Genomic DNA, 26,645 nt, shown 5'->3' with positions numbered 1-26,645 from the left:
AATTATCTCCTCCTGTCATCTGTCTCCCCTAAAATAGCCACAGTTAGTATTGACCAAGTACAATCTCTCATTGTGCCAACTATACAGGGTGCATAGGAAAGTCCCTTTAACCAGAAAATTCTTGCGAACAGAGAGCTACAGCTCTGCAAGTGAGGTAACGGTATAGTAAAGCGACTATGCCCGACCTAATGCAAACGACAGCAGCGCCCCTAGTGATGAAATTTGGAAGATAGGCAGTGCAAAACAAAAACGAAAACAGAGCAAACTTTCCAATTAGAAAGTTTTAGAGCATCAATTAATTAGTACGAAACAACATGTGGTTCACACGGCTAAGATAAATTGTCGCCTGTGTACCCAAAAATGTCCGAAAGCGACGCATGCCATTTTGTGTAAATGTTTGAAAGGAATAGACATAGGTATGAAGAAATACGCACAATTTATTGCATAAAATACTTACTGTATTTACTGTATATTACTGTACTTACTGTATATATTTATTGCATAAGTACTTACTAAAGTACTTATGTCAATACAGTTTGATAACATCACACAAAAAACAATGGAAAGGCAAACTGTCACACAGTGATAACAAGTTAATGTCGAGCATGTTTGAAAAGTTTGCCATTGCTCACAATACACGTGAGTAATTCTGCTTGCACGTTTCTCAGCATGAAAGGTGTCACACTATTGCCTCCACGATCGGCAGACCTCACTTCATTGGATTTCTTTCTGTGAAGTTACATAAAAGATCAGGTTTATGCAATTCCACATACAAGTCTGCTGGATCTACGTCGTCATATTACAGATGCTTGCAATAGTGTGACACCTTCCACGCCGAGAAACATGCATGCAGAATTACTCACGTGTATTGTGAGCAATGGCAAACTTTTCAAACATGCTCGACATTAACTTGTTATCACTGTGTGACAGTTTGCCTTTCCATTGTTTTTTGTGTGATGTTATCAAACTGTATTGACATAAGTACTTTAGTAAGTACTTATGCAATAAACATATACAGTAAGTACAGTAATATACAGTAAATACAGTAAGTATTTTATGCAATAAATTGTGCGTATTTCTTCATACCTATGTCTATTCTTTTCAAACATTTACACAAAATGGCATGCGTTGCTTTCGGACATTTTTGGGTACACAGGCGACAATTTATCTTAGCCGTGTGAACCACATGTTGTTTCGTACTAATTAATTGATGCTCTAAAACTTTCTAATTGGAAAGTTTGCTCTGTTTTCGTTTTTGTTTTGCACTGCCTATCTTCCAAATTTCATCACTAGGGGCGCTGCTGTCGTTTGCATTAGGTCGGGCATAGTCGCTTTACTATACCGTTACCTCACTTGCAGAGCTGTAGCTCTCTGTTCGCAAGAATTTTCTGGTTAAAGGGACTTTCCTATGCACCCTGTATAATACAGTATATAATTGGCACAATGAGAGATTGAATTTGGTCAATACCAACTGTGAGATGGCACTCAATACTTAAGACACCATATAATAATATGCTCCCAAAAATTTCAATTGACAAGTGAAAATTCTGCATCACAGATTTGATTATTTTGGCATGCACACTTTTAAAAGGTTGTCCACCCCTGACCATGCAATGCATGCATGACAATGAGGAATGTTGAATGAAAAGCTATCGTCCAACTAAAGCCGAATATTATCGGGCTAGAAATGGCTATAATAATAATAAATTTATAAGACAATTTGGCACTAGAGTTAGGTGTTAGGTGCCATCTCAATAAATTTATTAATTTAATTTAAATAATTTGAGAAATTTGAATTGTTGAATGAAAAATTTGAGAAACTTTTATATTTTTTTCAACTTTTTCTCAGAATACAAGTATTAAATTATAAGAATGAAATGAAAACAGAACTTTATTTTAATTCAATCTAATGTTTTGTGTTCTATTTCCAAGTATTTTAAATGTAGTTAACTAGTAGTTTCTAGAGACTACAAAAACTAAAAGATCTTTAAATTTCAACATTTAGCATTAGATTTTTGGTTTGAAGTGCTAGAATTTTTGTATTCTATTTTTAAATAAACAACATACAATATTTATGTGGTATTGATTTTTAATGTAAAAAAAAGTCAAGTACATTCAAACCTCAATATAATGTACTTTAATACAGACCCAACTTCATTAAGTGCTACAGAAACTTGCCATTAAACTCACGAAGTGCCATCATTTCTCATGTTGTTGTTGGTCACTCACGTAAGAAACTTGCAAGGAAATCTTTCTCATTATTGTTGAATTGGAAAAACACTTCAATAACTATGATGATATCTGAAAATGGTTATATGCATTACATTTTTAAGAGTAATTAATTTTTTCAATAAACTGTAGTCAAGTTTTATATTATTGCTGCATTTGAAACTTAGAAAGTATTAAAATTATTGTAATTTTAAGTTTTATAAGTAATAATATAAAAGTTGACTACAGTTTATTGAAAAAATTAATTACTTTTTAAAAATGTAGTGTGTATAATCATTTTCAGATATCATTGATTTTTTTTGTTTTCCTGCTGCTGTTATGTATAACAGGGGTAAAGTATAGGAATTGGTTAAAAAAGATTTTTCATTTTGGACTCGGGACCCTAAAATGTCAAAATGCAAAAAAATTAGGATGTTAGCGTATGTGAGGTGCATGATTTTCTTCACCCACTTTGAAGCTTAATAACTCTTGTGCCTTTTATTAAAAGTTTCTGAAATTTTGCAGGAAGATTTGTGTATTAGGGGGGTTAATACTATTAAATATTGGTGGTTAAAGGTCAAAGGGGTGGGAAGATAGAGGGAGGTCGTATGTCGTATCTAGAGTAGGTTTGGACTTAATGAAGATTTTACTCGTGTTATCGTTTACAATGTTTTTATAAACTTATATCTATCCTCAAAATTAAACTTTTTGTCATTTTATAGTAATTAATGTATAAAAAGTTTTTAAAATAAAATCTGATAAGATGGTGTCACAAACAATTTTAACTTTAATGCCAGGAAAGTTATGCAGCTTGTTGCTGGATTTTTCAGTTAAGAAGTAAGAGAGAAGAAAAAATATATAATTTCCAAATCTGTTACATATTCCTTATTAATGTAGTTTATACTTGTATATGTTTATAACATGTTAGATATATACATATAGATCCATCATCTTATAAACAATTTGTCAAAACTTTACTTTTGCTATTGATCCAATCACCTCTTTTTGTATTTGATACATTTTAAATATTACATCATTAATCTAATTAATAATAATCTCCATTTCTATTCTTTGAAATCATGGTTATGAAAATGACTTTATTATACACTCAAACCTGTTTTTGTGCGGTCTTTTTTGTGCAATTTTTTACTTGTGCGAGTTGTTTTGTGCGATTTTTTTGTGTGCGGTATATGAATTTCAATCAAATTGGTATCCTGCACAAAAATAATTGCACAAAACACATTGCACATATAAAAAATCGCACAAAAAAAGACCGCACAAAAACAGGTTTGAGTGTAATGTTTACAAATATATAATATAAAGTAATTTAGAAGCAAAATAGCTTAAAATTTGAATAGTTTAGTAAGAATGAGCAAGTTTAATTTTCATAACCAATTAAATAATAACTGAAATAGTATTAAATATGAAATATTTTTGTCGTTATTAAAAAGAAATGATAGTACTTCAAACACATTATTAAGTGTTAGAAATTTTATCAAGACAGTGATTCTGTGGCAAGTAAAAAGTTACAACTGACTATGTATACAGGAATCGGAATTGTTGATTTTTGGGAGTAAATTTCTCCACCCCTTAATATCTCATTCAAAAAATAATTATTTTCTTAGGGTGTAAAATTTCAGATTTTTTTTCTATAAATGGGTTGTTGAAATATAAGCAATTGAAAATTGCAAAAGTCACCAAAAAACCATATTTTTTGATTAAATTAAATTTTCGATCATAGAAATAATTTTGGGTCAGTTCAAAATCCTTTAATATTGCAGCTAGAGACAGATGGTTAACAACTTTAAAACTGACAACATGATATTAAAAAATACATACAATATACAATTGATGCCAACCTTTTCTTGGATTTGACGTCAACGACACGGCATTAAAATTCTTCACAATATCACTCGGGTACAAATCAGTTGTATTTATAAACATCTGCAAGCCTCTGGTGGAAAACTAGGAAATCGTCGTAATTAGCATATCTGTATGAATAACAAAGTTTCAAGGATAAATTTTTTGATTTAATCAAATTTTTAATATCATATTGTCAGTTTTAAAATTGTTAACCATCTGTCTCTAGCTAGAATATTAAAAAAGGATTTTGAACTGACCCAAAATTATTTGTATGGTCAAAAATTTGATTTTCTTTTTCTCCTTTTCTTAATCCATTACTGCATATGCACTTAGAGAGAAAACTATTGGGTCTAGAAAGCTAAAATTTTAATCTTAAGCCTCCCTCAATATCAGTAAGGTGCTTGTGAAACTTCCAGGTTAATTGGTCAAAGTTCACAGGGTTCCCCCATAGAGCTGTTGTACTTTTATTGCTTAATTTTATGCTTATAAGGATAAAATTGCATTTAAATTAATGATTTTTATTCAGACTTTTTATAACAATTTTAACAAACAGCATATTGAGAGCATTTGGTCGGTTGCCGTTGCCGAGCACCGACCGAACTGTATATCATTGTTTTAGGTATATCTTGATGTAATAACACAATCATTAGCCAAAAAAAGTTGATATCCAAACAAAAGCATCTGTGATGTGAAAAAATTAGGCCAAGTAAAAATTTATGACAATTTAGATTAGTCAAATTTTTTTTGTAGGACTTTTACTTTTGTAAAGATAAGCATGGATGGCACTTTAAAGTGGTACCCACAAGATTTTTACTAGTGTTATTATTTACTACATTTCACTTTCAAGTACCAAGCTTATCTTTATCAAGAAACATTCCTAAGAAAAAAATTTGACAGTAATCTAAATTGTCATAATTTTTTACTTGGCCCAATTTTTTTACATCTCAAATGTTTTTGTTTGGATTTATGAATTTTAGAAATAGATCAATTATTTATTAATGATAAACTAACATGGATTTAATATTATGTGAGGTTGATAATTTGTTTTTATAGTTAATTTTGCAAGAGCATCAATGGTATTTTTTGCTTTTTTATTATGTTAGATTGATTTATCTTAATGTAAAGTACATTTGATAGCAGTAGTGTAATGAAAATCAAAAATATTAATATATTCTTGCAAAATAAACTATAAAAGAAACTTTTGGATTCAAAGAGAATGAAACAAAAGTTTTTTCCTGTAATGTGTGTATTTCCTTGTAGGAAAAAAATTTTTATTTGTTCTTTAATTATGGGAGTTTTATCATCATTGGAACCAAATAATACCAGAAATTTCTATAAGGCTTGTTACCATTTCATACATTTTCAAAAGAATATAGCTATTTAATGAAACTAAAGTTCAATTAATGAATGCAGCATACATGTGGTAATCCTCAAGATTTTCAAACCTAAATTTTATGTAACATTTGAAATTTTTAAATATAAAAACCTTTGGGAACACTGCATGTATCCTACATTTGTTTCAAATATTACTGAGAGCCTAAATTGGTCCAAATAAAGGTCCAAAAATGTTTCTCTATTAATTAAACTTTTATTTCCTTAAATAACTGCTTTCTTCATAATAATAATGAATAATACTTATACTATGCCTTAACACATTAAACATTTAATTAAATTTGTATTAATTAAATAAGAATATATTTATTATAGTCAGAAACAATAATGTTTTCACATTGTTAGAGTAAAATAATAATAATAAAAAGAAATAGTTTTAGTAACATAATTGGCAATATTTCATTAATTAATTTTTTTTTTTTGTATCGGGCTATAATTTATATATTACAGTGATTTTATTAGTTTTTGATAAATGTTTAATGAACACAACTTAATTATTTAATATATAGCTTTTGAGTTAATTTAACATTGGTTAATGTAATCATTTAGCAAAATAGATTACACAATTCAATTCCTTTTGTTCTGCAAAGACTAAATGACTACTTCATGTTTATTACAACATATCCAATTAGCCTATATAAATTACATTATTTTAAAAATGAGTTTCAGAAAAATTATTAACATTTATTCTGAAAATTTGTATAAAAAGTTCAAAAAATAAACTGCTTTCTTTTGTGTTATTTATTTTGATAATTATATATTGTTGGAATAAATGTTTAATTGAAATATCAGCTGTTTTATAACCTATAGCAGTTTGTATTACAAAGTTAATTGTTAGACATTTGTTACATTCATATAGCATATTGTTTAGCGATTATCCAGAAATTTATAAATTAATTTGCTAATTAGTTAAATTAAAATATTGTTATTATATATATTATGTCATTTTAAACTACATTATTATATTCATGATATTCTTACTGTAAATCCTTCTCTGTATTAAAAAACTGTTGTCAAAAAATATTTAAAAAAATTTTAAATATAATTTACCTTTATTTAAAACATTATATATGAAGGAAATAATAATATATTTTATCTGAATTTACTTCATTTTATTTTTGCTATTCGTGTGTTCTCAATAGCAATAAAGAATGACAGATATAATGACCAAGTAAATTTTACAATTTATACTTTTATTAAATGTCAATAACTGATGATAAAATGTTTATATCAATGAAAACAAAATTAAATGATGGTAATGAACTATTTATTTCATCTAAGTCAACATAGTTTGTAGTTTATTCAAGCCAGCAATAGAAAGATTCAGATAATCAGTACTGGTTTTGTTAACATAGTAGAATTTTTCTACAGGCCTATAAGAACTTTATAGCTATAATGAGGAATGCAGGAGAAAAATAAAAATATGTTTCAAATTTTTAAACTTTTTGCTTTTGGAAAACCTCTAAAATTTTAAATTTTTTGATTTTCATACTGTTGTTCTAACTTTGAACTACACTATTATGCATGTTGTAGCACTTTGTACTTAATTATGTACAATACACAAAACAAGGCTACATACAAAAAAACTTATATGGTGCGATTGTACGAGTAAAACATAGAGGCAGGAACACGAGCATCTAGAGTGAGGTCAACGGGTCGGGTTGCCAGTTTGTTAAGTTCGGGGTCCTCCCGGTAGCAACTTTTGGATTTAGGACCAAAGCTGTTGCCACACGTGTGTTCAGATAACTTTCTTAAATAATTTAGTTTTTAACTAATTCCAATGACTTGTAAAAATTTAAAAATAATAATTTGAATTTTTATCATTAAATTTATTCTGTGTTATGTATAATTTAAAGTGTAAAGTACTTGCATTAAATAAGAATTATTAATATTATGATGACATGTTATGCAAGCTTCTTTTTATTAATGTAGTATTGACTTTCAAATTAGTTAAATTATTTAGGATGACAAAATAACAGCATCTAGATAGGCCTATATAAGAAATTTTGAAAAAAAAAATTTTCTAAGTTTTTCACCATTAGTTAAATTCACTGTGACAAATATTATAAAATTGATTTTTAATTTTTTAATTCATATAGTAATGAAGATAGTGTTTTAATATTTATAAAATGCTATGAAGAAAAATTCCAACAGAATATACTTTTTTTTTTTAGTATTTTAAAGTGTAAAAATATTATTGCTGAATTAAATAAAAAAATAACTTTTAAAAGTTCAATAAAAAGTTGTTTAATCATAGGTTTTTTTGTACATGATTGTTTCTTACATCTACCATGTTTAACGGGCATCATCATTAGTCTGGTGATGACTGTTGAACATGGATGAAAATATTTGCTTTTTTATAATTTCTTGCTGAATCTTGGTTATTTATGCAGTGTTTACTAATGTATATCCTGTTTTGAGAAGTTAAATTTTAATTAACGCTTCTCCCACACCGGGTTGTATAAACAAAAAAATTAAATACCTTCTAAAACCGATAACCGGTGCGAACTATTGCCCAACGTACTCGATCGTTTAAATTACGGAACACGTTCCATTTATTTATGCTGTTCGATTATCAAGTCCAGAATTGGCCTGAGGAAGAGCCCAGGAGGGGCAGCGAAAATGTTCGCCATTTCGAAAAATAGTTCGCACCGGTTATCGGTTTTAGAAGGTATTTAATTTTTTTGTTTAAATTTTAATATTTTAGAAGTTACAAATATTAAAAATAAACAACTACTCAAATGCAACGTCTTTGAAGAACAGGTACTGTACTTTTGTGATTTAAAGAATACTTATTACCATGTATTGGGATAGAAAACAAGCAAATATAACTTATTTTCTTAATATGGTAGAACCTCGATTATCCGGACTAATTGGGGACGAAGGTAGTCCGGATAAGGAAAAATCCGGATAATCGAAAAATAATACTGTACTGTATTTAAATCGTAATCAAATTTTCAAGAAACAAACGTTTGTTTTGAATTTGGACTACTGACCAGCACTAACACTGCCTATTGTTTAAAGGCCCTCTGGTGACACAAGAAGACGGATTTTATAAAATAAAAAGCAGTTGAAACTGTCAAATTTTTATTCGTAAAAATGCAAACTATATATCATTTTATGACGAGTAAAATTTTTTCGTCGTGTTCGCAGCTTTTAAGTAATGCATAAACCTTCGAGGCGCGAGGCCGTAGGCATTGGCCCACGTCGCCCGTGCCTTATACCGCCCTTGGCCATAGAAATGATGTAATTTGAATATAAATTATTTATAAATATGTATGTCAAGTTATATATTTATTACGACGCAAAATGTATTAAAAAGTTTAGGACCACTGTGCCGGGTGAGACATTGTTGGGACAAAAAAAGTTATGCATTCCATCACATGCATAAACAGTGTCACAATCGCAAAGTGCGAATCAGCAAATTTGTAAAATTTTTGTTTATTTTGAACAATCTGGATAATCGAGGTTCTACTGTATTTGACTTTAACTCAAAACTGGAATGGATAATTATAGCTATTGATATAAAAATATGTAAAACAAGCATGGAAAAGTCAAACTTAGAGTACACTAATCTATTTATTAAAAAGTTACACATGCAACAGAATATAATATTAGGTTATTGAGTTGAATGTATTAATATCAATAGTTGCTATTTGAAAAGTAATAATTTTCAGTGCAGTTATTTTATTTTATATATAATAAAATTTTAAGTTTTTAATATGACAATGGTGATAACCGAACACAGATAATCATTATTATGGAAATTTATAAGATTAAAGTATTCATGGGTATAGCATTAAAATCATTTATAATGTAATTAATCAAATTCTCCTTCATCCTTAAATTAAAATTACAAAATTTGAAAATAATTTATCACGATAGTTACCAATTATTTTAACCAAAATCTTTAGTATTTATTCCATTATAAAAGTTTTTTTATTTTTAGAGTTCAGAAGTTTTCTTAAAAAAAACTTTATTTTCTTTTATATATAGTTTCACCAAGTCAGATTGAAAGATTGTATAGCCGATTTACAAATTTAGACAAAGGAGATAATGGTACATTAAGGTAAGAAAATATTTTATTTTGGATAACATTTTATACTGTGTTTTAATTTTATCAAATAAATTTTCATAAGCAATAAAGTTAATGATATGTTATTTTATTAATTATACATACATACATACATAACATATATATATATATATATATATATATATATATAATATTATATAATACAGGGTGGGCCAACGAAACGAAACGGCAGAATTATTGTGTTTGTCCAAGCAAATCGCTCGGACAGGTCAATTTTATTCTCAAGGGGGACATCTTTTCAAATAAAGTTTTTGCAATTCTGAATACAACAGACGACGACAAAATTTTAAAAACTCATTTATTTTTTTATTAACTAAACAAATATTTATTTCAAATGAAGTAACAAACATAAGAAAGAGTTATCAAGTATTCAATAAATGTTCGAATTGAGCACCACTAGCCTCCATACAATAATACAAGTTGTACTCAAAACGGTTTCTTACACTTCAGAAAGTTTTGGGTGTTATTTGACAACACTCGTCTATAATTCTTTGTCGTAATTCTTCGAGAGATCCTGGTTTGGTTGCATAGATCTTACTTTTTAAATGTCCCCAAAGAAAAAATCAAGAGGAATAAGATCTGGGGATCTAGCCAGCCATTCTAAGGGACCTCTACGTCCAATCCAATGCCCAGAAAAAGTCGTGTTCAAAAACTCTAACTGGTCTTGCATAATGGGGGCCTCCATCTTGTTGGAAAGTAAGGCGTCTTCTAAGTATTGGTCGTCATGTTCGACAATATCAACAAGTAATGGATGTACAGTACAGTACAACACTTTCAAGTAAATCTAAAGAACTTTCTCCTGTTTGATTACCATCTAGGAAAATGGGGCCATGTAGTCGATCTCCAAAGATTCCGGCCCACACATTTAGCCTCTGCAGAGTTTGGCTTTGAACTTCGTGAAATATGCTTGGGTTGTTATCTGACCAATATTGACAATTGTGACGATTAACCATTGAGTTTAAAAAAAACTATTATTAATTTTTTTCCTTGCATATACAGTCTAGCTTAAAAGATTTTTTTTATGTTTGTTAATAGTTTGTGTTAGTTTTCCGAAATAAATGTTTGTTTAGTTAATAAAAAAAATAAATGAGTTTTTAAAATTTTTTTGTTGTCTGTTGTATTTAGAATCGCAAAAACTTGCAAAAGATGTCCCCCTTGAGAATAAAATCGACCTGTCCGAGCAATTTGCTTGGATCAACACGATAACTCTGCCATTTCGTTTTTGTTGGCCCACCCTGTATATTAAATCATTACTGTTAAATTAAATCATATTCTAATTTAATTGTTAAATTAGAATTTATTTTAAAAATAGGAAAGTTATATTTTGATTTATTAATTTATGTTAATTCTTAATCTGGTGCTCACAGCCACTGCAACACTCCTTGTTATCATCACTTAACTGTTTGCTTGTGATCAATGTCTCTTCCAGGACTCTCCTCTTTTCCATTATCAAAAATTAGCAGCCTGACAAATGATTTTGTTGTATCTTTCTCAGTATTTTCTTTTGATTTCATTAAATTTATTTACATATATTGCAGATATGACTTACTAACCTTCTATAACTTTGCAGTTACTACTTAAAAACGTAACACAAACGTTTTCGACCCATTTCTAGGGTCGTCTTCAGGTGTTTTATAAGTTTTTCTGGTGCGACTCTGATTTTTAACCGTTTAGGTCTCCAATGCTTTTATCTTCGGAATTTTTTAAAATTTCAAAATTCGAATCTCCAAGTGATGTGTGCCTGTGCCAGTTGTTATAGCGTTGCATCATAAATAGCCTGCCATGCTGTTGATAGTTGTTTTTCTTCTTTAAAATTGATTGACAGGCCTTTGCTGTCCGCTTTAAAAATTTCTAATGTCACCAGATTTCGTAGTTGGTTTATATGTCGGGTTTGTCGAATCATTGTTGCTTGTTGTAGGTTAGGGATAACGCCGTTTTCGTTGGAATATATTGCTAAGGCGATATTGCCTTTATTTTTTTTCAATGTCCGTTTTGTGCTCAGAGATGCGTTGTTTCGGCGATCTTTTTGTCGATCTGACATATACAAGGTCCCTATCGAATTTTTTATCTTTTAACGGGATTTTATATACTCTTGGTGTTCTTTCGATTTCGACCCGATCTTTCCCGTTTCTCAACATGGCGAATGTATCTGGCTTACGTCTGTAGGCTATTTTTGCATTAGTGTAAACTCCAATTTCTTGATATAGGGACTGCATAAGGCATTCGTATGTTATAGCTATACAGTAGGGCGATGCATCTTGTCGTGGATCCTTTCCCGGGATCTCATTCAATTGGTCTTTGAGCTGGTTTCGTTGGTTATCGGCCATTCTATATATTAGGCCTTTAATGTAGCTGTGACTCTCAGCAATTTCTGCTATTTTCCTTATTTTCCTCCATTGATCTTGTTCTTTGCTACAGTGTGTGTAGGCTCTTCCAATAAGCACTCTAAAAGCTGCCATTTTGTAGTTGTATGGGTCATTCGAGTCAGCTGGGATATATATCGGGATAACACTTGGTTTTTGATATATTTTTGTGTCATATCCGCTACTATTGAATGTTATACTAAAATCCAAAAAATGAGCCTCCTTATTGCTTATTTGTTCCAGTTCAATCATAAGGCTATACAGGTTGCAATTCATGCATCTTATAAATTCTTTGATGATTGGCTTCGTCTTCCATATGATGCATATGTCATCGATGTATTGCTTATATACTTTAATATTGGAAAGGAACTTGGGGATGACCTTGGCTTCCAGGAGGCATACTACAATTTCATCCAAGTCCCCGATAGCAGGCTACCCATAGTTACCCCTTTTTTCTGAAGAAACATCTTCCCCATTTAGTTGTAAACATGATGAATAACATAGTATATGCAATAGTTCTAGTATTTGTATTTGGCCTGCATTGGCTTATGACTAAGATGGCAAACAATTTTGCAAACCACAAAAACAGGGCTCTAGTTTAACTGATGGGTATAGTGCCTTAAAATCTGAAATGGTGATCCAGAATTCTTCAGATGGTTCACAGTTCCAGATGGCTTCAATTACTTGTGTGGAATTGAAAATTGCAAACTGATAGCCTTCTAGCAGCAGTTCCCAACCCAGGGTATGCAATAGGTTGTTTAGGGGTACAGAAAAAAGTTAGTTATTATGGCAGAAAAAATAATATATGTATCACAAATTAATAGTATTATAAAAATATTAAGTAAAAATGTTCCTTGCAACAATCACAAACTTTATTATACATTTCAAAATGCAAAAATAGAAATAAAAACTTATGCTGCTGATTGTACAATGCAACAGATCAATAAATGTTGCGCAGTTGCGCAGTCGGTCAATAGTAGTGAGGATACCATTATGCGTGATTAGTGATTATGCTACAGACTTTTGATGGTGGAGTGTGTTACCATTATTTTTATTATCTCGCAACAATATTCCCATGTATTGTTTGAAAAAAATATTTTTTTGTTTATAAAAATTATTTTTTATTAGCGAGGTTGAAGCTGAAGTTTTAAACACGAAAACATGTACGTTGGGCATTCAGCGCCACTTTCCTGTAAGCCTAGAAGTTTGACAATGGCATTTGGAATGTCAAGCATGATTCTACTGACTTTCCAAAACACCATTGTCAAACTTCTAGGCTTACAGGAAAGCGGCACTGAATGCCCAACGTACACGTTTTCGTGTTTAAAACTTCAGCTTCAACCTCACTATTGTTAGCAAGGAAAAGGACATAGCTAGTTTCTCCAGATTTTCTCTACAAGCAGTAATTTTTTTTATTATTTATTCAGTATTTTTATTAATTTTTTATTGACAAGACTGTCTTGTTTATAAAATCGTACTGCCTGCTGTGTTACCAACTTAGAGGTATGAAGGAGTACATGTCAGAAGTTGCAATTTGGCACAGAGTATTAGGTGCCCAAATCATGCACACACAAAAAAAACCAGACTTGTAGGTACTTAGGGGACTGAGAACAAAGTCAAAATAAAATTGAAAATGGCAACACCCTCTACAAACAGGCAGTGTGAGATTTGTGCATATGTTGCTCGTTGGGAAGTTGGAAATGTGAATGTTGCAAAATCGAATTTTGACAAATGAATCTTTGAAAAAAATCCATTTACCTGTCCCGTGTTATTCCCCACATATCTCTGGTTGCCACATGCTGACCTTGACTAATTGACCTGAGATATCTTGTTTCAGCATCGGAACATTTTTCAAAGCAGACGGCGCTAGTTGTTAAAATTTTATATTAAAACTAACTTCTGAAATATAATTTGTTTTCATTTTACATTTATTAATATACTAGCAGGTAGGCTCGGCGTTGCTCAGGCAAAAGTAACAATAGCGAAGATTGAGATTATTACGTTATAGTCACAAAAGAAAAAGAGTAATTTCATCAATAAATTAAGTATTTCTAAAGAAAGGTTGAATTTGAAAATCGAATGTTCTGATATTGTTCGATTTTCACGACGTGTTCTGATTTTATCGTTCGATTTTCATCGAATGTTCTAAAGAAAAACCAAACTAATCTGTTTAAATTTGAAAACCGAATGTGTTCTAACATATTACTCCTTCTCTTTTTTCTTTTTTTTTCCAGAGCCCATAAATCTTGCACGTCGCTTTCTCTTGTTCTCCATTGTTACTTAACACTTTGGTACTTAAATCTGGTACCCTAACTGTGTACCAAATTTCAACTTTCAACTCCTAACCGTTTTAGCAAATATTAAGATTTTTACGTTATAGTCAACCTTACTCGTTTTCACCGAATGCAAGAATTGGGTCCTCTCTGTTTCCAGACTAATTACAGAATTTTTAGATAGGTCTAAAAATATGTTTGATTTCCTGCAAAAACGAAAAATACTGCATCTGCGTCTTGCACGTTGCTTTCTCTTAACACTTCCATTGTTACGTAACACTTCCATCAATGATGGAAGTGTTAAGACTTAATCCTGTCTCTCTCCCCCGTGGGGAGAAATTTCGAAAAATTCCATCTTAGTGTGCGTTCTCGTGACGTACCCTAACTGTGCACCAAATTTCAACTTTTAACCCCTTACTGTTTGGGCTCTGCGCTTATCATCATCATCATCATCATCATCATCATCATCAGCTCGTCTTGATTATATATATATATATATAATAAAAAAAAATAATAATAATAAAAAATTTGGACTATATGATAGCCACGATTATTTTTTTCAAAAATGGGAAATTTTCGTTAGGCTTTGACAAAAATCCAACCCGGGTGACACGTAACCGAGAGAAATTTCGAAATAGGATAAGTTAATTTCACTTTTGATTTATCATTAGATATGGATAAGTGGTTGGAACAAGGAACAAAAAAACAGCTAACACATAATATGGAAAGGGTTCAATTGGCAAAATACCTCTCAAGACAACAGCACTTTGGATCTAAACACTGGAAAAGTCCAGAAAACAGAGAAAAACAGAAAGTACTGCAATGAATATATTAAATATGGATTTACTTATATAGGAAATGAAAAATGTCCTAAACCACAATGTGTAGTATGTAGAGATATTTTATCTAATGACTGCATGAAACCTTCCTTGTAAGGAACTGAGTCCGAACGTTATTTTTATTTTATTATTATTTCCGTTTTTATTATCATTTGTTTGGGGCTTATGTTTATTTAGGACGAAGGTTCCCCACCACTCTCTTGTTAGTAATGAAAAATGAAGAAAAAACAACTCACGGAGAAATAAGCGCCATAGGAAACATCTTGCGCACTTGCGCTGCCCGGCGGAAGTAACAGTCCGCAGAAAAAAAATGGGGGGGAGTCCCCACAATCACTAGTAGAGAAATACTTGATAAACCGTCTTAAACATCCCAGAAAATTATGATAAATATTTTGTAAACGGTTTATAAGCTTTGTCGGAAACTTAAAGCTGCCAGAACAAAGTTAATGTTAGCAACTAAGTATGTAAATAAGAGGAGTAACCCAGCTCAAGTGTGACGTCACCTCACAGTATAAAACCCGTACGTTAACCGAAGAAGGAGAGGTGATTTCCAAATCGAGGCGACTGTGAGAGCGAGGTTAATTCGAAAGCGAAGTATTTTCTGATAGAAGTCCAGATTGATAATTGGACGATCCAAGGTGCTAAAGAGGAGTTTGATTGACGATATCGAAAGGATTGAGGAAATAGTTTTCTTCGTATAGTGAGGTGACGGATAGACGTTTAATTAGTAAGAGATTTTGTTCATAGTTGCTAAGTATTTGATTTGTCGAATTTCAAAGGGGAATTACTATTAAGTTAAGCTAAGTTTATTGTCGGGTTGACTTGTTGATTTTCGTTAATAAATTTTGTTTGGAATTATTGATATTTGTACGTAGTACGTTCTAGTTGCTAATTAAATATATTTGAACTTTTGATCTGACTTGATATTTGTTGTTATTATTACTAATTTTTCGGTGCACGCTTAAAAGCCCAGGCCTGGCAAACTAATCTCGAATCCGCGTAAAGTACCCGTTAGGTTAACGGAAGTTTCACCGACCGTAATTATAGTCGGTTTCCTAAGCTACAAAAAAAAAAAATAGTACTTTACATCCTTACTCTTACAACGTTTACAAACAAAACATCCCAATTATAAAAACAAGGAACATAATTTTTTTAAACGCTTGGAGCAAAATATGAGTAAATCAAGTTTGAAGTCCTACATCCTGTCATCTAAAAAAAATCTCAAATGCCATTGAAGCTAGTTACCGTATTAGTTACCATATTGCTAAATGTGGCAAAAATCATACCATAGCTGAAAATTTGATTCTTCCTTGTATAAAACATGCTGTTTGCTATATGCTCAGAGAAGACCAAGTACCTAAAATGAACAACATTCCTCTTTCAAACAATACAATATCTCAAAGAATTCAGGATATGTCTGATGACGTTGAAATGACAATAATAAGCCAAATTAAAAATAGTAAATTTTTGGCTATTCAAGTTGATGAAAGCACAGATGTTGCCAATTTTGCTATTTTGCTTGTTATAGCAAGAAATTTGGTCGATAACGAAATTGAAGAAAACCTATTACTTTGTCATTCTTTGTCAGAACGCACAAGAGGTGAAGATATTTTTAATGTTATCGATTTTTACATCAAAGAAAAGGGGAGTGATTGGTCTAACTGCTGTGGATTATATACCGATGGTGCCAAGTCTATGTCAGGTATTTACTCCAGTCTTTGCAGTCATGTAATGAAAGTAGCCTCAAATGTAAATTGGAACCATTGCTGCATCCATAGACAAAATTTAGCTTCTAAAAGCCTTCCTTGTGAATTGAAACTTGTTTTTGATGAAGCTGTCCAAGTGGTTAATTTTATAAAATCGAGGTCCACAGACTCAAGAATTTTCAAAGCTCTATGTGACGACATGATGAGTCTTTATTCTACATTGCTCCTTCATACAGAAGTGAGATGGCTATCCTGTGGAAAAGTTCTTACCAGACTATTTGAGCTTAGGCATGAGGTACAAGTTTTTTTGAAACAATCCTTTCAAGCTCTCATTCAAATTTCATGACGATAAATGGCTTCAGGCTCTTGCATATTTATCAGATATTTTTCTGCATATAAATAAGTTAAATTTGGCACTCCAAGATAAAACAACTTTATTTAGTTTGTCTGACAAAATTGAATCTAATTAAAAAATTTGATTTTTGGAAGTCATGTATTAAAAATAGTCAACTTGAAGTATTTGAAAGATTGCACAGTTTCTTATCTGAAAACAAATTACGATTTTCTCTGGAATTAAATTAAAAAATAATTGAATATTTACAAGGATTAAAATCAGATTTCCAGAAATACTTTCTAAAACCCGACAACACAAACTATTGGATTCTAAATCCATTTGAAGAGGAATACTTTCAGGTAGCTAAATTGTCAAGTAAGGAAAAAGAGAATTTGATCGAAATTTCAACAGATTCGATTTTAAAATGCCAATTTAAATCAAAATGTCTTTTTAACTTTTGGGCAGACATTAACGAAGAATTTGAACTACTTTCTGATAAAGCACTTCAGTTTTTGTTGCCATTTACAAGTAGTGTGCTTGTGGAAAGAGCTTTTTTTTCTATCTATATATTAAAAATACGTATCGCAATAAGCTGAAGGCAGTTCCAGATTTGAGATTATACCTCGCATCAGTTGAACTTGACATAAAAAAATTATGTGAGAAAAAACAAGGACAAGGCTCACATTGAACTCTTTTAATACGAAATTAAATACTTTTAAGTTAGTTTTTTGTGCAATTTTATTTTTATTATAATTTTTATATTTGTATTGTAAATGTATTGATTTTTACATGTATGAACATAAATATATTTTCTTTATCAACATTATAAATTAGCTTTTTTTTTAAATTTAAAGTTACAGCATGTAAAATTAACAATATGGTTACTCACTAAATTTCTTAAATGAGGGGTACAATCTAGAGAAATGAGATGTCACGGGGTACGCTAATGAAAAAAGGTTGGGAACCGCTGTTCTAGGTGTTAGCCAGGAGCATGTGGATCTTCTGTTCTATTTTTCTGGAGGGTGCATTGGCTTTGTCTAAGATAGGTCTTAATTCCATCCCTTGTTTTGGCATAGGCAAATAATCTGTGGACTGCTGGTGAGGCTATTGTTGCATTGCCTAGTCCTAACTTCCTAGCCAGTTGAGTGTGTGTAAATCTATGTAGCAAAGAATGCTGTAGCAAAGAACAACACCAATGGAGGAAAATAAGGAAAATAGCAGAAATTGCTGAGAGTCACAGCTACATTAAAGGCCTAATATATAGAATGGCCGATAACCAACGAAACCAGCTCAAAGACCGATTGAATGGGATCCCGGGAAAGGATCCACGACAAGATGCATCGCCCTACCGTATAGCAATAACATACGAATGCCTTATGCAGTCCCTATATCAAGAAATTGGAGCTTACACTAATGCAAAAATAGCCTACAGACGTAAGCCAGATACATTCGCCATGTTGAGAAACGAGAAAGATCGGGTCGAAATCAAAAGAATACCAGGAGTATATAAAATCCCGTTAAAAGATAAAAAATTTGATAGGGACCTCGTATATGTCAGATCGACAAAAAGAGCGCCGAAACAACGCCTCTCCGAGCACAAAACAGATATTGAAAAAAAATAAAGACAATATTGCCTTAGCAATATATTCCAACGAAAACGGCGTTATCCCTAACCTACAACAAGCAACAATGATTCGACAAACCCGACATATAAACCAACTACGAAATCTGGTGACATTAGAAATTTTTAAAGCGGACAGCAAAGGCCTGTCAATCAATTTTAAAGAAGAAAAACAACTATCAACAGCATGGCAGGCTATTTATGATGCAACGCTATAACAACTGGCACAGGCACACATCACTTGGAGATTCGAATTTTGAAATTTTAAAAAATTCCGAAGATAAAAGCATTGGAGACCTAAACGGTTAAAAATCAGAGTCGCACCAGAAAAACTTATAAAACACCTGAAGACGACCCTAGAAATGGGTCGAAAACGTTTGTGTTACGTTTTTAAGTAGTAACTGCAAAGCTATACAAGGTTAGTAAGTCGTATCTGTAATTATTACTTTGTTTGCTAGATGGATTCGATTACGTATATTGATTGATGATAATTTCCTATAAACATTAGAAATTTACAAAATTTCTTTTCAAAATCAAGTATCTCACTAAGAAGTATTAAATATGTGTGTTTAAAACCTACATGTTTCAATATGTTTAATCAAAATTATATAAGTACTTAAAGGTTCAGCTTGATAAAAAAAAATGTATGTAGCATAGGTTATATGTAGACATTTTGCAACTCGTAAAAATGTGTCAAAAGATGCTTGCTTAGAGAAGTAAGAATACTTGCTTTTGATTATAAATTTTCAATAATTAGTATAAAAAAATCAGTTTCTGTTTCTTTAGAATTAATTTTAGTAATGACAAAAATCTATTTGATTATAAAACGGATTCAAAACAATGTTAAATATTTTTGTAAATTAATCAGAAGAAACAAATTTTTTAATTAAATTAAAAATTCTTAAAATTTTAAAGGCTAATTAATAATTTCAGAATATATACATATACATAAAATAAATTTTACCAAATTTGATAAGATACCTTCACAGACTTTTATATTAAAAAAATTCTTAAATTTTATTGATTTTAAGTATATTAAAATATTATATAAAATATATAAATAAGTAATGATATACTGTATGTGTGTGTGAGTATTTTTTTATTTATTAATTACAACAGCCATAATCATATGGTAAAATATATACGCGTAATCAGACTTATTGAGATATACGTATAATTAATATTAAAAAATTGTTTTTAGTCGAGAAGATTTTCTTCGCATTCCAGAATTAGCAATTAATCCCTTAGGAGATCGTATTGTTCATGCCTTTTTTTCTGAAGCTTACGATGACGACCGTATAAATTTCCGGCAGTTTATGAGAGTGTTATCCAAATTTCGTCCGATTAAAAAAAATAAAGAAAATAAACTTAACAACCGACTGGAAAAATTGCGATGTAAGTTTCTAGCTGTACTTTCTATATGTGTATATACATATACATGTACGTACAAATATTTAAAATATGTTTATTTTAATTTAAATAGTTGCTTTTAAGATGTATGACCTTGATGATGATAATAAGATTTCAAGAGATGAATTATTAGCTGTTTTACACATGATGGTTGGTGCAAACATTTCTGAAGAGCAGGTAAATTAATGTATAGTATGTCCTTTAGATATATATTTTGTTTTAAATTAGACTAATGATGTTTAAAACTGCAAAGATTTTATTAATAGGTCTAATTATATAATTTTATTAGAGAAATCTGGAATTTCAAATAATGCAGACTAAGTTAAGATGTAATCACTTAAAATGTTTACTTCTATTGCTTAAATTCTTATTAAATAATAAATCTATACATATTCCATTAATTGGTTATTTTATTAATACATATATTGATGAATCTTATGTGATTTCAGTAATAGAATTTGTAAATTCATAAAATTCAATAATTTTCTTCCAATTGGAATAATGCAAGCTTTCACTTTGGAATGACATTCTGAGAAAAAAAAATTTTTTTAGGATTATTATTATTATGTTGGGTTTAGTGGGTTATACTCGGTCGACACTGGTGGCTGTGTATTATGCCGGACCAGAGTCAAAGCATGGTGTGAGACTGTGGATTTTAGAGGGGAATTTTTAAATGAAAGGAAACTCCTTTTTACCGTTGTTCCAAATTGTTGTAAACACCCCCCTAGAAAAACTCCACGGGGTATCGGAGCAGAGGTCTCCTCCAACTTTCAACAGTTAGGTGGGAAAGTTGACACTTAGTTGTTAAGAATTACAAGTCATGGTCAACACGGATTGCTTTCCCACACTAATGCTATAAAAGCAAGAGCTACCGGAAGCTCGGGGCGCATCCGCACGGAAGTTATTTCTGTACTTGTGCCAGTTGATCTCCATGCAAAGGACTCGGATCCCGTCAGAGAAGACATTCGACAGCTGCAGACTCTTCCATACCGTCGGCGTCCACCATACTTAGGTGTATATTGTCCATTCTTGCATAGCGGTATTGTTTGTTAGCACTCTGTGAACTCTCTCTCTCCCCAGAAATGGGATTAGACGTAGCTAACAGCTGCCCTTTGTATAATTTGCATTTAACTTGCACTTAACCACATTTAATTGAGTAGTCTTGTAATGATCTTGTGTGTTAACCTTAGCTAACCAATAAATGTTTTATTTGTTGACCTGTCGATCTCTTTTTCCGGAAAGACTCCTTTCCACGTACCGACACACTTCCCACTCATTTTGCCTTCCTAGCCATATGACGACTCTGAGGTTGGGTTTTACCAGCCCGTGCAGATTAAGTGGTCAGAAGGGATTAACCCCTGGCCCCCTGCTTATCTCACAATAGCAAACAAAACAAAACTAAAATTAAATAAGTGTGTCAGTGTCGGTATTCAGGGATTTCCTAACAATGTGGCATGTATTCAATATAGTGGCCTTCTGAAGTTTGATGTATGTATTTCTATTCAATCGCAATGTTCCTGGCTTTGTGTAGTGTGTATGATATCACACCAGTAGAGGAGAGAACAACAGGTACAATAAGCACTTTAAACATCTTTCACAGATGCCTTATTTCCTGGGTGAGTTCTGCGTACTTGCTAATTTTTTCAGTGCACGTGTTTTGTACATTGTGAGTGTTTGGAATGGATATGTCTATAATGTATGCGATTTTACTGTGTTTCTCAATGAGTGTGATGTCTGGTCTGTTGTGGTAAATTGTTTTATCTGTGGTTATGGCTCTGTCAGAGTACATTTTGTGCGTGTTGTTTTCCAATACTGTCTGTTGAATATATTTGTAGTAGGGTTCATGGATGTCTAATAATTTATGTTTCTTTGCAAGTTCTTGATTGTATTATATTTGCTACTTGATTATGTCTATGTAAATAATCTGTCTGTTGCAACCAGAAATGATGTATTGTATAGTTTCTGGCGTGATGTGTCATTTGTGAGTGTTGTATCTTTGAGTGTGTGTTTTCTGTATTTTTTTAGTATTTATGACCTGATCTTGTATGGCAATCATAAACCCTTCCATTTCCCCAAAGAGGCATCCCCGAGCTAACCAGCTTGACAGTTTTGTCAACAAAACGACCAGGTTGTAGAGATGTCTGCAGTGGAGTGCCTTTTGCACCCACGATTGCTTAATGGTGTCTATGCTTTTTATATGTTGTGTCATGTCCATATATTATTATTATTATTTTATTAAACCTTTATAAGGAGCATACACAGCAAACGGGATATAAATGCTTGATTTCAAACAAAAAAAAACAACAAGTCGAATACTTTCCAAGCGTTTAGGACTGCGTGATATATTTTCGAATGGTGTGTGCAGATCCAAGTAAGGTGGCCTTTTGCAGCTGACAGATGGTGATTTTGTCAATATTTATGGTTTGCAAATGCCGGCCAAGATCTTTCGGCACAGCCCCCAGTGTGCCAGTAATCACTGGGACCACCTGTACTGGTTTATGCCAGAGTCGTTGCAGTTCAATTTTAAGGTCGTGATATCGGCTAAGTTTTTCCTGTTGTTTTTCATCAATTTGGCTGTCACCCAGTATGGAGACATCGATGATCCACACTTTTTCCTTCTCCACAATTGTGAGGTCTGGCATATTATGTTCCAAAAATCAGCCTGAATTCGGAAGTCCCAAAGTATTTTGGCACATTCATTTTCAATTACTTTTTCGGGTTTATGGTCCCACCAATTTTTTCCTACAGGTATATGATAGTTGTGGCACAGATTGCAATGGATCATTTGGGCCACATAATTGTGTATCTGTTTATAGTCTGTCTGTGCAATTTTTTTACAGCAGCTGAGGATATGATCAATAGTTTCATCAGCTTCTTTACACAGTCTACATGTTGGGTCATCAGCTGATTTTTCAATTCTGGTCTTAATTGCATTTCTTCTGATTGCTTGTTCCTGGGCTGCCAAAAGCAGACCTTCTGTTGTTATTATTATTATTATATTATTGTAATTTGTGCCAGATATATTGTAGTAGAAACATATACTCAGATTAAAGTTTTATGTACACAAATTTTGTTTTTAAAAACATTTCTGTGTTTTTCCCCGGGATGTTTTTTGTTAGGTGCCTCACCTGGACAATTTTTCTGGGTGTCCAGTTGATAAACTTTGTTTATGTTTATGTATATACATATATCTCATACACAAAAGGCTGTTTTGTATTCCTCATGTAGTTTATTTCAGATTTTAACAGATTTTTTGATGTTTACTAGAACATATTCAAAATTTAAACAAATGTGTTATTTTGAAAAAATCATTTAGGATTGGATTAGTGGAAAAAAAGCAATGCAACATATGGGACAATCTGTCACCCAAGAGTGCCTCTTGGGAGGACTTTTTATGGGAAACTGATCCCTATTTAGATGTTAGATACAAAGAGAACCCATAAAATGTGCATGGTCAGCCTGTTAGTAAGGTATGAACCCACAACCAACTACCAGTATTCAGTGGCTTTATAAATAAATTAAGGCTACATTTAGTAGAAATTCTAGTTTTATTGGCTCTGACAGTTAAAATGACATGTTAAAACATTTAATAAATCTTCAAAAATGCAATTCTGTTAATTAATAATAATTAAAAAATGTTAACTCGAAGTTCTTTCTAGATCATAGATTTATTGTTATTTCAAACCAGGAACATAATATTCTTTTCCATATATGAAAGATACTTTGCTGTCTGTATGGTCTTCAGTCAATTAGAAATAGTTACATTTGAAGACATTATTATGTATTTAGATCTATCTTGAGTTATATATCTAGATTCAGTTGCTAGAAAAAGAATTACATGTTATTTTTGGAAACACACGAATATATTTAGAAAAAAGTTTTTTTGTTTTGTTATCTCAGTGTAGTTAATAGTAAAAAGCACACTTCCACCAACCTTTTACGGTGCGACGTTAATAGAAAAGATAAGAAAAAGAACTTTTCTTTTAACGTTGCACCGTAAAAGGTCGGCGGAAGTGTGTTTTTGTATTTTCACGGTGTTGTGACGAAGTTTGATAGTTAATAGTTTTGAATTATGTGAAAATCGGGAAGGAAATCCAGATAACATAACTGGACAGATTAGTTATTATAGTTTTGAGAAATTTGGTTATTTTTTCTGTTTGTTGAAAAAAAAGTATTTCTGTGGTCTCTCATTCCAAGCCCTTCACTTATATCAATAACATGGGTCATGTTTACTTTCAAAAACAAAGAAGGATGGAGCATATAGCAGTTCAACCAATCGTCGATAACAAAATTGATTAAAATACAACAATGTTAAATGTCTATCCTTCTCTTTAGTTGTAAGTTTCATTCCTTTAATTCTCTCTTTCTCTCTATTTTTTTAAAATCAATTTAAAGTCTTAGAGAGAACTATTTCTTGCAGAAGCAAACTCACGGTTAGAATAAACAGACTATAGTTTGTAAGAGTTGTGAACATTATAAAACATTTTATATTAATTAAAGTGTACAAGCATTTTATATTAAAGTGTACAAATGACATTATAGGACATTTTATATTAAAGTGTAAAGAGTATTAATATTTCAAATTAAAGTGTTTTAATACTATGCAGAAGCATAATTCTGTTTAAATAACTTTGTACTGTATAAGCAATAAATTTAGCATTCCTTTTCGAAATACCTCCTTACAAACTAACATTATAAACAAATTTAACACTTTATATTATTTTGAAGTAGTAATGAATTTAATTAGTATTCTAAATGAAAAAATTTATAATTCAATTTTACAGCTGTTTCTCTCAAATTTTCTTACAGATCGCTACTTTGGAAGAACACCGGCACAACTCAAAAAAGTGCAATTTTTTGAATACGTCGTAATCGAATGGAAATGTAGTAAATTTTGACGCGTAAAAGTGTCATAAAAGTAACTTGCGTATTTGGCCGCTAGGAAGCAGTTACGCGAGTGTCAAATAAGCGATAAGCGATATTCAGTTAAATCTTCGAATGGGATTTTCTCAAAACTAGTTATTTTGAGTTGTGCCGGTTTTCTTCCAAAGTAGCAATACTATATTGTGCTTTTCGTGTACGAAATACTTTATATTTCAGTTGGCTAGCATTGCAGACAGAACAATCATGGAAGCGGATAAAGACGGCGATCAGGTGATAACTTTCGAAGAGTTCTGTTCGACGTTGGAAAGGACAGACGTCGAAGAAAAAATGAGTATTCGTTTCTTACATTGAATTAAGTTTGGAGTCGGTATTAAACAGTCGCTCGTTTTAAATAAAGAACGTGTACCGTAGCACTTATATCCGTAAATCATAACATCATTATAGCGAACATCTATTATTAGCATAAGATGCAAAAAGGTTTTAAATTTCCTATTCCATTCTTTTTCTTTTAAATTATATTCAGAATGTTATGTTCAAACACAATAAAAATGTATATAGATTTGAAGGCAGAATATAATAATTTTGAGATATTTGTAATTTAAGGAAAGAAATGTAAATACTTTATTGAAATTGTTTAAACGTGTTTAGAAATATTAAATGGAAAACTATTTATAATTTTGAATATATATTTATAATAAAAATAAAACTGTTAAAAAAAATGTTAATGTTATCTACATAAGACAGATTTACTGTGTTTCCACACAAATTGCCTTCACTTTTGTGTACTTTTGTAGAAAATAAATCTATTGAAAGATAGTGTTGTTAATGTTAAGTTTTTGGAATAACAATGATATAAAACTGTCCCATAAATTTTCTAATACTGTATAACATTGTAAAATTATGCTAAACAATTAAATAATTATACTTAAATTTTAGAAAACTAGCAAAATTTATTATTATACATTAAGTGTTGAATTATGTAATATCCAGAGAGTATACTCATATAATTTTCGTGGATATAAATATCATAAAACACGAAATTATAAATATACTGCATAATAGAAGGTGGGGTAAGAATGCGCAATCCATTTATTTAGAGCAGGTACGTCAAACTCATTTAAAAGACGGGCCATGTCACATTTACAAATTTTTTTAAAATTATAATTTGAAGTGAGAATGCAGGAATATAGATAGGGCAATTAAAACATATTATGTAGTTCGGTGAATTCGACTCAACAATATATAATTGCTATAGTATTGCTTTTATTTAAACATTTATTTTATTTAATGAATATGCTGTATTTATAAAACTAAAATTAATTATTTTCACTGGAAACTTGCCAGCGCTATCCTCCTCCTCGTTTTCCAATATCTGGATTCAAAGAGTGAGAAAAATCTGTATTATGGAAGATAAATGTTTATAGGTTAATCTCGATCTGTCGGCCGTTTTATTTAATTTCGGAGCTTCGGGGCCACGAAAAATCTCGTCGGGGCTGCCGGTTCGACACCCCCGGTTTAGAGGTTAACCAAAATCACTTACCAGAAATGTTTTGTGTGATCAGTAGTTGTCACAATGTAAAATGTATGATTTAACTTTTGCAAGGACCCGAATTTTAAAGAAGGTAAGACAAAAATTTTTTGTCGTTCAATGTTACA

At 31.3% G+C, this 26,645-nt stretch overlaps 1 protein-coding gene across 1 annotated transcript in view; it reads left to right on the top strand.

Annotated features, from left to right (window-relative positions):
* The window catches only part of elm (calcineurin like EF-hand protein 1 elm), a 33,503-nt gene extending 7,584 nt beyond the window's left edge, over window positions 1-25,919 (top strand). Inside the window, exons 2-5 of the mRNA XM_067271199.1 lie at window positions 9,460-9,532; window positions 19,897-20,090; window positions 20,179-20,282; window positions 25,206-25,919. Coding sequence (XP_067127300.1) covers window positions 9,460-9,532; window positions 19,897-20,090; window positions 20,179-20,282; window positions 25,206-25,340 — 506 coding nt within the window. The 3' untranslated portion in view covers window positions 25,341-25,919. The remainder of the gene's footprint in view (window positions 1-9,459; window positions 9,533-19,896; window positions 20,091-20,178; window positions 20,283-25,205) is intronic.
* Window positions 25,920-26,645: the final 726 nt, after the last annotated feature.

This window comes from Centruroides vittatus, unplaced genomic scaffold (assembly GCF_030686945.1).
Source record: "Centruroides vittatus isolate TY-2023 unplaced genomic scaffold, ASM3068694v2 contig_392, whole genome shotgun sequence".
Classification (NCBI taxonomy): domain Eukaryota; kingdom Metazoa; phylum Arthropoda; class Arachnida; order Scorpiones; family Buthidae; genus Centruroides; species Centruroides vittatus.
The sequence above is the reverse complement of the archived record's forward strand: the minus strand, read 5'-3'. Positions and strand labels throughout refer to the sequence as shown.